Source organism: Podarcis vaucheri, assembly GCF_965113315.1.
Source record: "Podarcis vaucheri genome assembly, chromosome: 7".
NCBI lineage: Eukaryota > Metazoa > Chordata > Lepidosauria > Squamata > Lacertidae > Podarcis > Podarcis vaucheri.
This window is the reverse complement of record NC_138765.1, coordinates 61261447-61274530: the sequence shown is the minus strand read 5'-3', so window position 1 is coordinate 61274530 and position 13084 is coordinate 61261447. Positions and strand designations below refer to the sequence as shown.

The 13084-nt window shown below is 48.1% G+C and overlaps 1 protein-coding gene across 1 annotated transcript; it reads right to left on the bottom strand.

The window, feature by feature from the left end:
* Positions 1-3076: 3076 nt before the first annotated feature.
* CBLN1 (cerebellin 1 precursor) lies at positions 3077-10117 on the bottom strand. The gene is made up of 3 exons (XM_082233028.1): positions 9374-10117; positions 8659-8778; positions 3077-4813 (listed from the first exon to the last, which is right to left on the bottom strand). Exons 1-3 carry the CDS (start codon positions 9626-9628, stop codon positions 4616-4618), a joined length of 573 nt encoding a protein of 190 aa, XP_082089154.1. The 5' UTR covers positions 9629-10117; the 3' UTR covers positions 3077-4615.
* Positions 10118-13084: the final 2967 nt, after the last annotated feature.

Below are 13084 nucleotides of genomic sequence, written 5' to 3'. Positions count from 1 at the left end.
CACGCGGGAGGCGGGGGATTTTCTAAGGATAGCCAAACCGCGAAGGGTGCCGTGCTTCTCCTAAGCAGAGCGCGCGCATCAATTTCTCTGCCGACTAGTCAGTTTCGTATCTCTCTCCCCAACCCACCAATCCTCTGGGTTATGTGGGGTTTTTTGTTTTGTTCTTTAGCCTTTTACTTTTTGTTTGCTTCTGAGCCCCGTAACAGCGACTAGGTTGGTCAGTTTCACGCTCTCGCCTTTGGAGAGGCGTAGAGGAGACGTCGCTCCGTCCGATCCTTGCAGCAGACTTTCCAGCAATAATGTCACGAGCCCCTCCTGGCTGGGACTGCCGCTGCCTCCCCGCCAGCAGCAGGGACGCCGCAAGGGCCCAGGAAGCAGCCGGTAGCCCTGCTAGGCGACCCGACATTCCGAGTTTCCCCGCGTTGCTGGCGAGGCCCTATAAATAACCGCGCGTAAATTGACCAGCGGTGCGGGCGGGAAACCGACTTGGTCCTTAGTCGGAAAGGATGAGATCATAGAATTGTAGAGTTGGAAGGGGTCCCGAGGGTCATCTAGTCCAACCCCCTGATGACTTTGGTGTGTCTGCGCGCGGGGGACAGCTTCAATGAAAGGGGAAAGCGAACGAAACGGATTGAGGGGACAGCGCGTCCGGCTCCCGCGGGGAACTATCCAACCGAGCTGAAACGGTCCCACTGAGCACGGTGAGGCTGGATTCCCGGTTAAATAACCATAGAATCGCCCAGTGAGCATCCTAGGTAAGAAGTTAGTTTCGCTCACTTCAATGGCACGTTCTCCCAAGAATCGCAGTGTTAGCTGATCAGTTTGGTCCGGTTAACATTGTGAGTGAGCATTTTTTAAATATATATATATACCTTTCCGCAGACTCTTTTCCCGCAAAAACAAAACAAAACCCTGGGTCTAGAACGGTGGGCATGGAGGCCTCTTCTAAGACGGTACCTTTCTGGCACTTTCAAGTATATCATCATCAAATATATTTTTCCCTTCCCTTTTTTAAAAAATGATTTTTAAAATTTCTCTGCAAACACACGCTAAATGAAAGAATTCGTTATAAACCTATCCCCAATGATCAAATTAGGGTTCTCTTCACTGTTATGCCTTCTATTGTAATGGATAAGCGTTACTAATTCAAGTGCATTAATTTCAGTGAGTCTACTCAAAGGTTTAAAGTAGGGAGACAACCGCCCTGCAAGAGGAGCATTGAAAAGGAAACGGTTCCCGAAAATGGTCTCGTGAAAATCCTGGGGGTTAAAAATGAAATAAAATAATCTCCTCCGACCTCCGCGATTCCCCACCAAGACAAAGACCACGCAGCCAGGTGTCTCCCTCCTCTTCTCCCGCCACCATTCGCCTTTCCCCAGCGATCTCAATCGCTGGGGGAGGGTTTAGGGTGGCTTTTAGCCAGAGACTCCCCATGCCAAAGAAGCCGGGATCCGTTCCTATCGGAGCGGCTGGGTCTTTCCTTCCCTTTCAAGACAGCAGCACAGCTAGCTGCCACTGCAGTGCCCTCCTCCACGACACACACACACGTACCCCTTGCCTCTCTCCTGGACTGGAGCCGGTCATTACTTAATAGCCCTCAGATTTAAATCACCCTGCCCGAAGACTTGCCGCATGATCTTAAGACAAAAGAACTTCCTCTTCTCCATCTGAGCCTACTGGCCGACCTTGCAAGGTCCTTCCAAAGACAGGCATGGGGAACCTGCTGCCCATCAGATGTTGTTAGGACTCCCATCACCGCTGTCCACAGATGTGCTTGCTGGGGTTGATGGGAGTTGGAGTCCAAAAACATCTGGAGGGTCAGGGATTCACCACCACCCTGTGGTCTGGAGGGAGAGCTTGAACACACACACATCCCAAAAGAATAATGTATACAGTATTGAATATTATCACATGATTAGCATGATCAGATTTTTTTTTAAAAAAAAATTGCACTAAGCCAGTGGGAAGTTGTATGAGCAAGAAAAGACACTGGCACAGACACAGAGACTATATTTTCTTAAACTGGCCCTCCTAATCCCTCCATGCACCCAGTTCCAATTTTCCTAATTGTCAAACACACCGGCATTTCTCTCCTGGCAGAGAAGCACATACAAGCAAATGCTTGGGGCAGGGAGATTTGTAAAATAGGGGTTCAGGATGTATTTTGGGGGATTTTCTCTGCAACCACCCTGAATCAGTCACCCCTTCCTACGTCACCCTGCTGTCTGTCTGAAACAGGGAATGCTCAATGGACTTTTCACCATCAAACCTAGGACTTGTGAAGTCTTGGAAGCATTTCACATACATGCCCTCAGTCATCCTGAAAAGATGTTTCTGTCATAATAAAATCAAGTGTTTACGGTGCCACAAAATGTTGCTGTCTCCCTATCCTACAGAGCAGGTTAGTATTGCTTACGTTTTATAGTGCAGGTGGGAACCTGAAGCAAAGGAATTTGCCTAAGAGCACCTGAGTGGTTTTGTGGCAGGCAGAGGCATAATTTGAAACTGGGACTTCTTGCGTTGCTGGAGCCCAACCAACTCCCTATAGCAGCTCTCATGTGAACCCTTACCCTCTCCGTCTCCCTGGCCTGGTGGAAATTGACCTGCTCCCCTTTCAGGCTGCAGTTCCACTTCTCAACTGCATCAAAGGATTCCCTGATAGCTTTCAACCTGTGTGCCCAATGAACAAAACTCACCTTCCTCTTTTGTTCCCATCCCATTTTCCCACAGGCTTTTCAAAAGACTGGAATCTCTGTTTGCTGTATGGAACTATTAACAAGGACACATCCACACATCACCCTCCATTGAGCATAAAATAAAGCATTGCTTATTAAGCCAGATTTAACTGCCCCCCTAGGAGCTAATTAAATTCCTTCTTGGAACCCAGGTTTGGGGAAGGAGGGGGGGGCATTACATTTTAACTCTGTGGCAGCCGGTCTCCACATTATGGCTCCAAATTGAGAAACTGGCTGTTTATATCCAGCTATTGTTTTGATTTATAGATGTCTAGTTAACCTCCAAGTCCGACCTGTGTTATTATTTTTTGTGAACAAGAGTCGGGAGCAGGAGGGCTCTCTACACCCCAATAAATCCATTTGTTTATTCCACTGGTTTTATTTCACATTATGTTTTGATTACAATCAAAAGTATTTTACTTTACCTTGATAATAAAAGTAGTAGTTCTCTTTAGAGTGCTGCAAAATTATAGCATTTACATTTCTGAAAGACTGTAAACAAAATATTACTAGCAAATAATAATACTAGCATTTTAGGTATACCTTGTAAGGGGGTTTCTTTCGCTCTTCCTTTGAAAGCAAGACAGCTTTATAAAACGTAATTTGATTGAAAGAATACATAACAATGATAAAGAGAACAGAGGGGAGAATTTTGTGGGCATTTTCTTGGCGACTGTTCAGGGTGGGGGCTCTCCTCCTCCTCTTCCTCCTACCTTGAAGAACTTGTGCCAATAGAGCAGTATTGTTAAACTGAGAGAGTAGTTACTGAAATTTACACATGAGCCCCAACTTTTAAAAACGGCACATGAAACTATGAGGAAGAACAAGGACTCGAACACTGCTAAAAGGGACTATTTGCACTCTTTGTTTCTGAAGACTGTGCTTTTGTTTTCTCCTGTTTCATATTCAGAATCAGAACAGACAAGTGGAAATGGCAACAAATGGCTGTGATTGCATATTTCTGCCCCCTCCCTTTCATTTTTTTGTTGGTATATCTCTCTTCCTCCTACATCTGGTTAAGATTGTGTTAACTACACCAAGTTGCTTTGTTTCTCATCTAAGGAAAATTAAATTAAATTAAAAACCCCATTTAAACCTTTTAAAAAAACAAAACCTGAAGCCTAAATTAAATTATGTCAATATTCACACTTCTTTTCTGGTTTTTATCTTACAGATTAATTAGTAAAAGTTCAATATACTTTCCGGCATGTAGTTGGGCCACAAATTTACAAGAGCGAAAAACAAGCATCAAAACATCGAGCAGCCTGAAAATTCCACAATCACTCAGAATTACATAGAAATAGTGAAAATCAGGATTTGGCTAGAATAAGTTTGTGTTGATAGTCCTACCCTCCCCAGATTTCCTTACTAGTAGCATCACAGCAGGGTTTGCATTGCACCTCTCAACCATGGCACCCATGTATTCAAAAATACTTTTTTTTTAAACTCAGGGAAAGAGTAAAAAATAGAGATATATAATGTTAAAAACAAACCCAAATTGGCTGTAAAAAGGATGTGTGAAGTAGGTACCATGTAGGAGCTTGCGGGGGCAGTGGGTGGGGTACAATGGTAGCTAATAATATCAGTTAAATTGAGATGTAACATAATTTGGTTTGCAAAATGGGAGAGAGAAAAGAGAAATAATTATTGACGGAGGATGAATTCAAGCGTCTTCTGTTGTCCGGCTGCGCCATTACAGAGATCTTCAGAGCAATGCACACAAACCTAAGTTAAGGGTTTAACTTCTGCAGTTATGTCGATAGTATCCAGAAGCTTTTTGCTGTCCGAGATTCCTTCTATCCAGCTACAAATTCAGGGATTGGTAAGCAGTGCTGAAAGACTTGCTCCTTCCTCCCTTCCTCAGCCAGTCGGCAAGTTGTTTAAAGAGGGAATACTAGAAATCCAGAGAAGGTTGAATATTTCCAACCCCCCATTAAGTTTCCTCTCTCCAGTTTCAAATAAGCTCTGTCTCCTTTCTCCATCTGGATCAGGACCCCGTTGCTGGCGGCTTCGCGGGTGACATCCTGGTCCCCGGCAAAGGCAGAAATCACTGGCCACCCATTCAGCATCAGGCTCACCTGAAAAGCAAGTGAAAGACAAAGTCCCCATCAATGAAAGGAAGCGGAGGCAGCAGGCAAATTCACAGAAATGGCTGGCAGGGGTTTTTTCCAATTGGAAGCACCTGGTGAAATGAATTTCCCCTCCCTCCATTAATTGTTTATTAGAATTTCTTTCTTTCTTTCACTGGGTTGCAACAAGTGAACATCAGCAGCCCAATCCCATGCAGGTTTACTCAGCGGTGTCCCACTGTGTTCAGTAGGGCTTACTCCCAAGAAAGTGTGCACCAGATTCCAGCCAGAGGCTGCAAAATCTTAGGCATTCAATGGGACGGGAGCTCAATGGGACTTCCTTCTGAGTAGGCATTGCACAAGATTGCAGGGGGGGGGGGTAATTAGCCAGAATGTTTCCGATAGCATCCCAGACTATATTGTCATGACAAGCATGGAAGGAAACCTTGCTTCTTCAATGCATGAGGAAATCTTATAGGATAGGCCATGTATATCAGCCAAAGATACAAAGGAAAATGGGTGGGTAAATGAAAAGGCTGCAGATCTATGGGCTGGCAGCTGAGTGTTATGATGTCACTCTCCCAAACTTTCTAGGAATGACCTCCAGATAGCATCGTTCCATTTCCTTCTCTCTCTTTTTTGTAGAAAAGGAAAGGTACCGTCCGTTCTGCTGCCAGATCAGATTAATTGTGCTCCTCCAGATTCAGCAGTAGAGAGTGCTTTTGCTTTTCACCACTGCTGTAATTATCCTCGCAACCCCCTCCTTCAAACATTTTTTTAGAAATATTACTATATTTAAATGTAAATGCTGCTTGCCGACCCACCCTGGAGAGACCTCAAAGCGCTGTGTGAACAAATAAATATATTACAGCACCACAATCACAATTTTTTCTAAAAAAATAAATAAAATGTAGATCTCATTATCTAAGGGCAAGTTGCCTGTGAGGAAAATTGGGGCGCTTATGGGGCATGGCTCAAAATCTAGGGTGAAACCCTTTCAGATGGATGGTTCTCTCTCTCCCCACACCTCTCAAGAGGGGCTGCTTGTCCTTCAGGAAAACTGGACACACACTCCGCCCTCCCCCCAAAACCTCAGAGACTGAAGAAAGAGATAAAGGCATTCAAGCTCTGGCTAGCATCTCTGAAGTTCATCAAGGGGGGCAGCTTATCCATTTGTGAAGCAGCAAAGATGCTGAATCCCTGACAGAGCCAATCTGCATCCTACAGAGCGGGAGCCTTCTGCCTGCCTAAGCAAGGGAGATAGTGGGTTTTATCCAGCTCCTTCAGATACAACCACAGCAAACAACACAGCCACCAGTAATTAGAGATGGACATAAAAGCATAGATCGATCAGCTGTCCATCTTGGCATTGTGACAGTGACTGATAGCTTTTGAAGCTGATTTAAGAGTGGATCTAAATTTATACAGAATAAAGCATTGCTCAAATTATGGCGGAGGGGGCCCCCTCTCACCCAACTCTCCTAATTTTTTATCCAGGCCATAATTCACCACCACCACCACCCTACGCCTCTTTAGCCGCCTAAAAACAGTAACTGAGAGGTCATCACAAAAGGAAAGTGGGGCAGCCCACCTTCATTCCTCCTTAAACAGAGCAGTCCTAGCCGTAGATGTAGAAATCAGATAGCCACAAAGACTCAGGGCTTTCTAAAGCAGAAATTGTAGATCTAATAAAAAGAATGTATTTGCACACTTTTACATATATACGGACTCACCTACTCTTACCAGAATAAACCTACTGGAATTAATGGACCCAAGCGGGTAACTACACAAAATACGATGAGAAGGTTATGTTTTCTGTATGGCACACATATTTTTGGCTAAATGTGTTGGCCTAAAATCCACCGAACTCAGAAAGAGCTAGGGAAAAACTGCAAAGGATCACCCAAGTCATTCAAAAATAGATTCAGGCATAGATCTTGACCTATAGCTAGAAACATGGACAAATACAGTCTAAATAATAATAACAGAAATGTATTCCTGAGAAACGGTTTAGGAATCCAATCTGATCAATGCACAGTATTCAGGCTGTTGGATACCATATCCCATTTTACTCCACACCAATAAGAGCCTGTGGACAGGCAATGCCCTTGTTCAGATGACACATTCAGACCAATCCCCATGATGTTATGAAAGTGGGAGCAGTGTAATATTGGGGAAACATGGCCCATGGGAGGGGAGATTCCTTGTTCTGTCAACCTTCATTCAGCTAATAAACCCCCAAACGGATGTGCTGAGAACTTCTGAAAGGTCTAAAATGCCCAGCCCATCAGCAGAAAGGCCAACCCCACCCCCCACCTGATAAGGTACTTCTAGGATAAATAAGATAGAGGTGACTCCCAAGCCATTGGAGAAAGACAGTTTCAATTTCAGCCCTGTGAGCGAGTCCCCATCCTAAATTACTACAGTGAGACTGACAGGTTGTAAAGTAAGGATTATGACATATAAAACTTTATGTAGCATGTGGGCAGCAGTTAGTATTGGGGGAAGAAGCAGGAATGTGGATTTCTGAAGCACAAATGGAATTTAAAAAATCACCCAAGTCACACAACATGACACTTTAAAGAGCGTATTAAACTGAGCAAGGTAGAAAACCATTCTTTATATCTCTATCTAGAAAATTAAATAAGTTGGTCTTCAGAAGTAGTTTTGTTTTCTGAACTTGCTTTCATCCCCAACCTCCTTTTTATTATTAGAATTTGGCCCCCTCCACTGAATGTGACTTAGATGTTTTGCAGGGTTAATAATTTTACATGTTTAGTCTAAATTCAGACATACAGATTTTCCATATTTTTAAGCCTAATCCTTCAGACAGTCACAGACCACAAAGGGAGTGGAATGCAAGGGGGGCACAATATTAGATAAAAAGAAAGTTATTGGTGTGTGTGGGGGGGGATAGGTTTGATCATCCTGCACAAGTTGATATGGGATGCAGATTCAAATCCCTTCTTAGCCATGAAGCATCCTGGGTGACCTTGGGCCAGCAAACAAACCTTGCAGGGTTGCTGTGATAATATTAACAGTGTGGTGGTGGTGGAAGAACCAGGTACACTGCCTTCAGCTGCTGGGAGGAAAGATGGGGCAGAAATGGGGGAAAAACAAAAGCCAAACTGTTTTTGAATTGCACTGTTTATAGCAATCTGATCATCATGCCTGCTTTTATTCCATGGGGTTTATTTCCAAGTAATCATGCTCTGGGTTGCATCCTTGGTTGGTAGCATTAATACCATGAATGGGGAGATGGGAAAACATTCTGATTTGCTCACTTTGATTGTGGCATTCTGGATTTTGTTTGGAAGGCTGGGCCCTGATTATGAAGGGCATTGATGCTCAATGAGATTTTTGTATGCCCGATTACACAGAATCGTATTTTCTCTGTTGTTTGCTGTTGGAGTGCCTCTGGATTTAATTGTTATGCGTGCACAGGGGGGGGGATTTGCCCCTTCCTTGTCCTACTTCATTTCGTTCTGAATTTTAAAGACACAAGAAAGTTATTTGAAAGATGGGGAGGGCTATAGCAAGCAGAAGGTCCAGGTTCCTTAGGTAAGGATGGAAAAGACCCCCTCCCCATATCAAATCCTGCAGAGCTACTGCTAGTCTGGGTAGCTAAATAGACACATGGTTCTGTACAAAACCCAGTATTAAAAGTTTGATCAGGAGGCCTTGATCCTCTGCATGTTGTTCCCAAGTAAGCCCTGCTAAGTTCCGTGGAACTTATCCCACCTTATAATGCATGCAGCAGTTGGAGTAAGACACAGGCATACACACACAGATGCTCACACAATCTTGCATGCCACAAAGGGCAAGTGTCTCAAGCAAAACCAGCATTCTCTGACCTGGATGGTTTGCCTGTTGTACACTTTGACTACGTGAAAATTAAAGCCGTAGATCCCCTTTCGGGGCGCGATGAAAGTGCTCCGCTCAGAGTCAAAGTTCAGTCCGATATTCACTAGTACCTACAAGGGAAAGGCAGAGCAGAGTGAGAAATCAGGGAGAAAGACTGAAAACGCCAGCGGCTGGATGGATTCCCCGAAAACGTGGCCATCTGTCGCCGGCCCAGATTAAGTTTTTTTCCTTTAAAGAGGCACGGAAGGAGGCACTCCAGAGTGAGAAACACACCCGTCCCTCTCCCTAGAATCTGGACCGCGAACCACATCTGGAGACGCCACGCGGTCCCTCCTCGCCTGCGGATTTCTTACTAGAACATGGAGCTAGCCCAGCCAGTAAAAGCTCTTACCCCACCCCACGATCACGCGCTCTCCCCACTCCCTTCCACTAAAGTTTCCACGGGCAATTCGAAATCTCTTCGGGGAACATCTAAAGACGGTGGCTTACAACCGTCTATGCACCCGGGATGGATCTGCGGACGGCTCAGAGGGTATTTTCTTGGGTGGGTGAAATGGAATTGCTCCAAAGCCAGCGCCCCTTCCCTCTACCACACCCACTCATGCCCTCCACGCACTCACCCCGAGAACACCCCCTTTCACGCTCCCTTATCAGCAAAGAGCAAAACCCTGCCGACGCCCTCCGATTTCCTGCGGGGTCTCTCACCTGGTCGAAGTAAATGATCATGGTCCTGTTGCTCATCTCCGACGGCTCGTGGTTGGTGCTGCGGATGGCCGAAAAGGCCACCTTGGCGCTGCCCGAGCGCACCGAGATGCCCAGCGCCGTGCCCGTCGGGTCCGAGGCCGGGTTAGAGTCGCACACCACCAGGCACTTGCCCTCCAGGATGATGGGCTCCGTCTCGTTCTGCCCCATCGCCACCCCGGCCAGCCAAGCCAAGCCCAGCAGCTCCAGCGCCAGCATCGCGCCGCCGCGTCCCAGGCGGGTCCGCCTGCCGCTTCGTCTCGCCCGCCTCCTCCGATCCCCCCAGCAGGGACAACGCTGCTAGGCGGCCAGCAGATCCAGCTTCCCCGAAGGGGCGGACGGACCGGCGGCTCCTTAGCCTGATCCTCCCTCCTCCTTCCTCTTCTTTTCCCCAGCCGCCTCGGGCTTCTCTCGAGCCTTCCTGAGAGCTCGGCTGCCCCCTAAGCCGGCCGCCTGGCTCTATTCCTCGCAAGCCCCTCGACGTGCTGGAAGAAGAAGCGGCGGCGGCGGCGGCGGCGGCAGCTGCGGCATCGGCAGCCCCTGGCAAGGCTCAGGAGCGCTCGAATGCATAGCGCAAGGAGGGGAGGGGGAGAAGAAGGGCGCGCGCGCCGCAGCCCAGCCCCAGCGCCGCCCGCCTGCTCGCTCTCTTCCTCGCTCGCAGTGGCCAAGGCAAGCTCCCCGCCGCCGCTGCCGTCGCCGAAGCACACAAAAGGCGCCGCCGCGCCGCGCTCCCACCCCACCAACCCGAGCCTGGCGTCAGCGCCGGCCACTCCCAGCGCTGGCGCCGCCCGCGGCCAATGGCAGGCGGGCGCGCTCGCCGCCAGCCAATGGGTGCCCGGTCCGTCTCTTTCAGCACCCCCCTCCTCCCCGAAGGCGGAGGCTTTCGGGTGATTAGGTGGTCAGGAGCAGGTGGAGAGAAGGAGCGAGAGATGGCGAGCGCGGTGGATGGTGGTGGGGACGGACGGCGCCCGCGCTTGGGCAAAGTCTGGCGGGGAAAGAGGGGGGTCCGCTGCCTCTCGCTCAGGGGCCGCACAGGTAAGGAGAGCACGGAGGGAGCCGCGTGGACAGGGCATAGGGACCCAGGAAAGGGCGCCCTCCGTGTCCTTGCGCGATTTTCGACGGGGCGGCGCTCCTGGCGCAGGGGCGCACGAACTCCGGGTGCTCTGGCAGAGAGAGGGGGGGTGAGGGTGGGGGGAGATGAGGTTTCTTGCAGCCTCTACGTGGGAGAGAACGGCCGTGCCCCGTCGGAGAGGGTCTTTAGCAGGCGGGGAAGCTCCATCCTATGGGGTAGCTTCAGCTAGTCAGGCGCAGGAAGAGGAGGAATAGGTGGGGTCTCGGGTGGGCGTGGAAGTCCGTGGGATGACGGGGGCAGGACAGCACGTGCTCAGGGCCAGAGCTTTAGAAGCCCCACTTACCGCGAAGGTGATGGTGCCACCTCCCTTATATAATTTGAAATAAAACCGTGAAATAAAATACTATTTTTGTTAACCTACGTTAGTAGGACCCCCTCTGCTTTCAGTGGGGGCAAGTAATCAAAAGGGAAACGAACAATAGGGGTGAAAGTGTGGAGTGGAGTGGAAGGAAGTCTAACAAAGTTCTGATTTTCCCCATGATGGATTGGATCCTTTAAAAAAAAAAGTCAAATGTCAAACTCTTTTTCGTCTTTAAAATCTCTTTTGGTGGCTTTGATTTACAGGTGCGTAGCCTGCCTATTGGGTAATGCAGCATTGCATGTGTTGGTGCTCAGGAGGAGGCTGGGTGCTTGGGAGGGCAAAAAGTGAGACAGACAGATGGCTGCAGTGATCTCCCTAAAAGGAGAGATCCTGCCCAGCATAAAGGCCAGGGGGTTGGCTAGGATTACCAGCCAGTGAGGTAAAAGAACACTGTACATGCTCAGAGGCCCTGTCTTAACTTTGCCTGTCCCAGGACTGCACCCTAGAGAGTGCTAAAGGGGAACTCTGATGTGTCCAGGCTCAAATGAAGCGCCACATCATAGATCTGAACAGGCCAATTTTCTTCATTGGTGGTTTTGAGGACCAGACAAGGTTGGGGTGGACATGTGTGACAGCAAGGAGGTGCAAGTATAGCGTGTAGGTTTGTCAGGGATGGGACAGGAAGCAAAGACGGAGAAATGGGTGGATATTGGGGTTTGTATGTCATTGACACAAGCTCTTGAAAGGCTCCTAGGAATCACATCAGTGTGTCATGTCATTGAAGGATATTACCCAAGTGAAGTGTGGGTAAGGCGGAAGTAGGGAAGAGCTCATTGAATGTGCTCTTTGGGCACATTTTAAGTAATTGAACAATGCTGGACTACAACTCCCCTCATCCCTCACCATTGACCATGCTTGCTGCAGCTGATGGGAGTTGCACTCCAGCAGCATCCAGAGGGCCACAGGTTCCCTATTGCTGGTGTAGGGACTGGTTCATGCATGCAAGTATGCCACACCTGACATCAAATGATGAAGGGGTGTGTGGAACGGTCTTCAGCGCATGCAGTATAATGTGGGAGACAAATATTTGCAAGTCCAGTTTTGTTGATATCTCAACACATAAACTGGGTGATGTATTGTGGGGTTGGTTTCATCTTATGCAGTCAGCTGACATGCACAATATGCTGGTGGCTAGACACTCAACCACGTGGCCTCTTGTCCCTCTTGGCTTATTACTTGTAGTAGGGATTTGACTGGTTGGGTCTAGACTGCATGGCCAAACTTGGCCCTCCAGCTGTTTTGGGACTACAATTCCCATCATCCCTGACCACTGTTCCTGTTAGCTAGGGATGATGGGAGTTCTAGTCCCAAAACAGCTGGAGGGCCAAGTTTGGCCATGCCTGGTCTAGAGTGTGGTTAACACTTCATTCTGTAACCTTGAAAGAGGTGGTAATGTGACCACTGCTAAAGAATCCAGCCCTGGACTCCTTGGACTGGAATAAGTACCAAACAGTTGCAAATATCATCTCTGGGGAGAAGGTGATGGAGAGAGTTGTGGTGGGGCAGCTGCTAGCTTTCTTGGATGGCATGGATTATTTAGATCCACTGAGTCACCCATGGTCACCCTGTCAGATTACCTTTGCAGAGAGCCGGGATAGGGGAATGTGACCTTGCTCTGCTTCTCTCTCTCTTGGCAACTTTTGATACTATTGACCATGATGCCCACCTGGACTAGCTCTGTGGAATGGGAATTGGGGTCACTGTGTTACAGCTGTTCGTGTCCTACCTATGGAGTCCAGAGAGTGGCACAGGGAAAGCGATTTTCAGCCCCCCAGCAGTTGCACTACGGGGTGCCAGGGCACTATTCTATGCCCATTGCTATTTATTATCTACATGAAACTGGGATAGGTTATTAAGCATTTTGGGACAAGGTGCCATCATTACGCTGATGACACTCAACCCTATTTCTCCAAAATATCTGGATCAAGAGAGGCTGAGCAGGCCCTGGACTGGTGCCTAGATGCAGTGGTGGGATGGAAGAGGGAAAATAAGCTGAGCTTGAATTCTGGCAAAATAGATGCACTGTGGGCAAGTAGGTCCCATGTCCAAGAAATAAGTCACTGGATGGAGTTGCACAGTTTGTGTGGGCTTTTGGACCTGGCTCAGTAACCAGGGAACCACGTAGCCTTAGTGGCTAGGAGCCCCTTATACAAACTCCTGTTCCTGGACTGGGAGAGCTTGA

Coding starts and splice junctions, on each gene's coding strand:
- CBLN1 (XM_082233028.1), bottom strand. CDS start 9,628: ATGCTGGCGCTGGAGCTGCTGGGCTTGGCTTGGCTGGCCGGGGTGGCG. Junction 8,779..9,373: donor TGATCATTTACTTCGACCAG/GTGAGAGACCCC, acceptor TTTCCCTTGTAG/GTACTAGTGAATATCGGACT. Junction 4,814..8,658: donor ACAACAGGCAAACCATCCAG/GTCAGAGAATGC, acceptor CTTGCTTTTCAG/GTGAGCCTGATGCTGAATGG.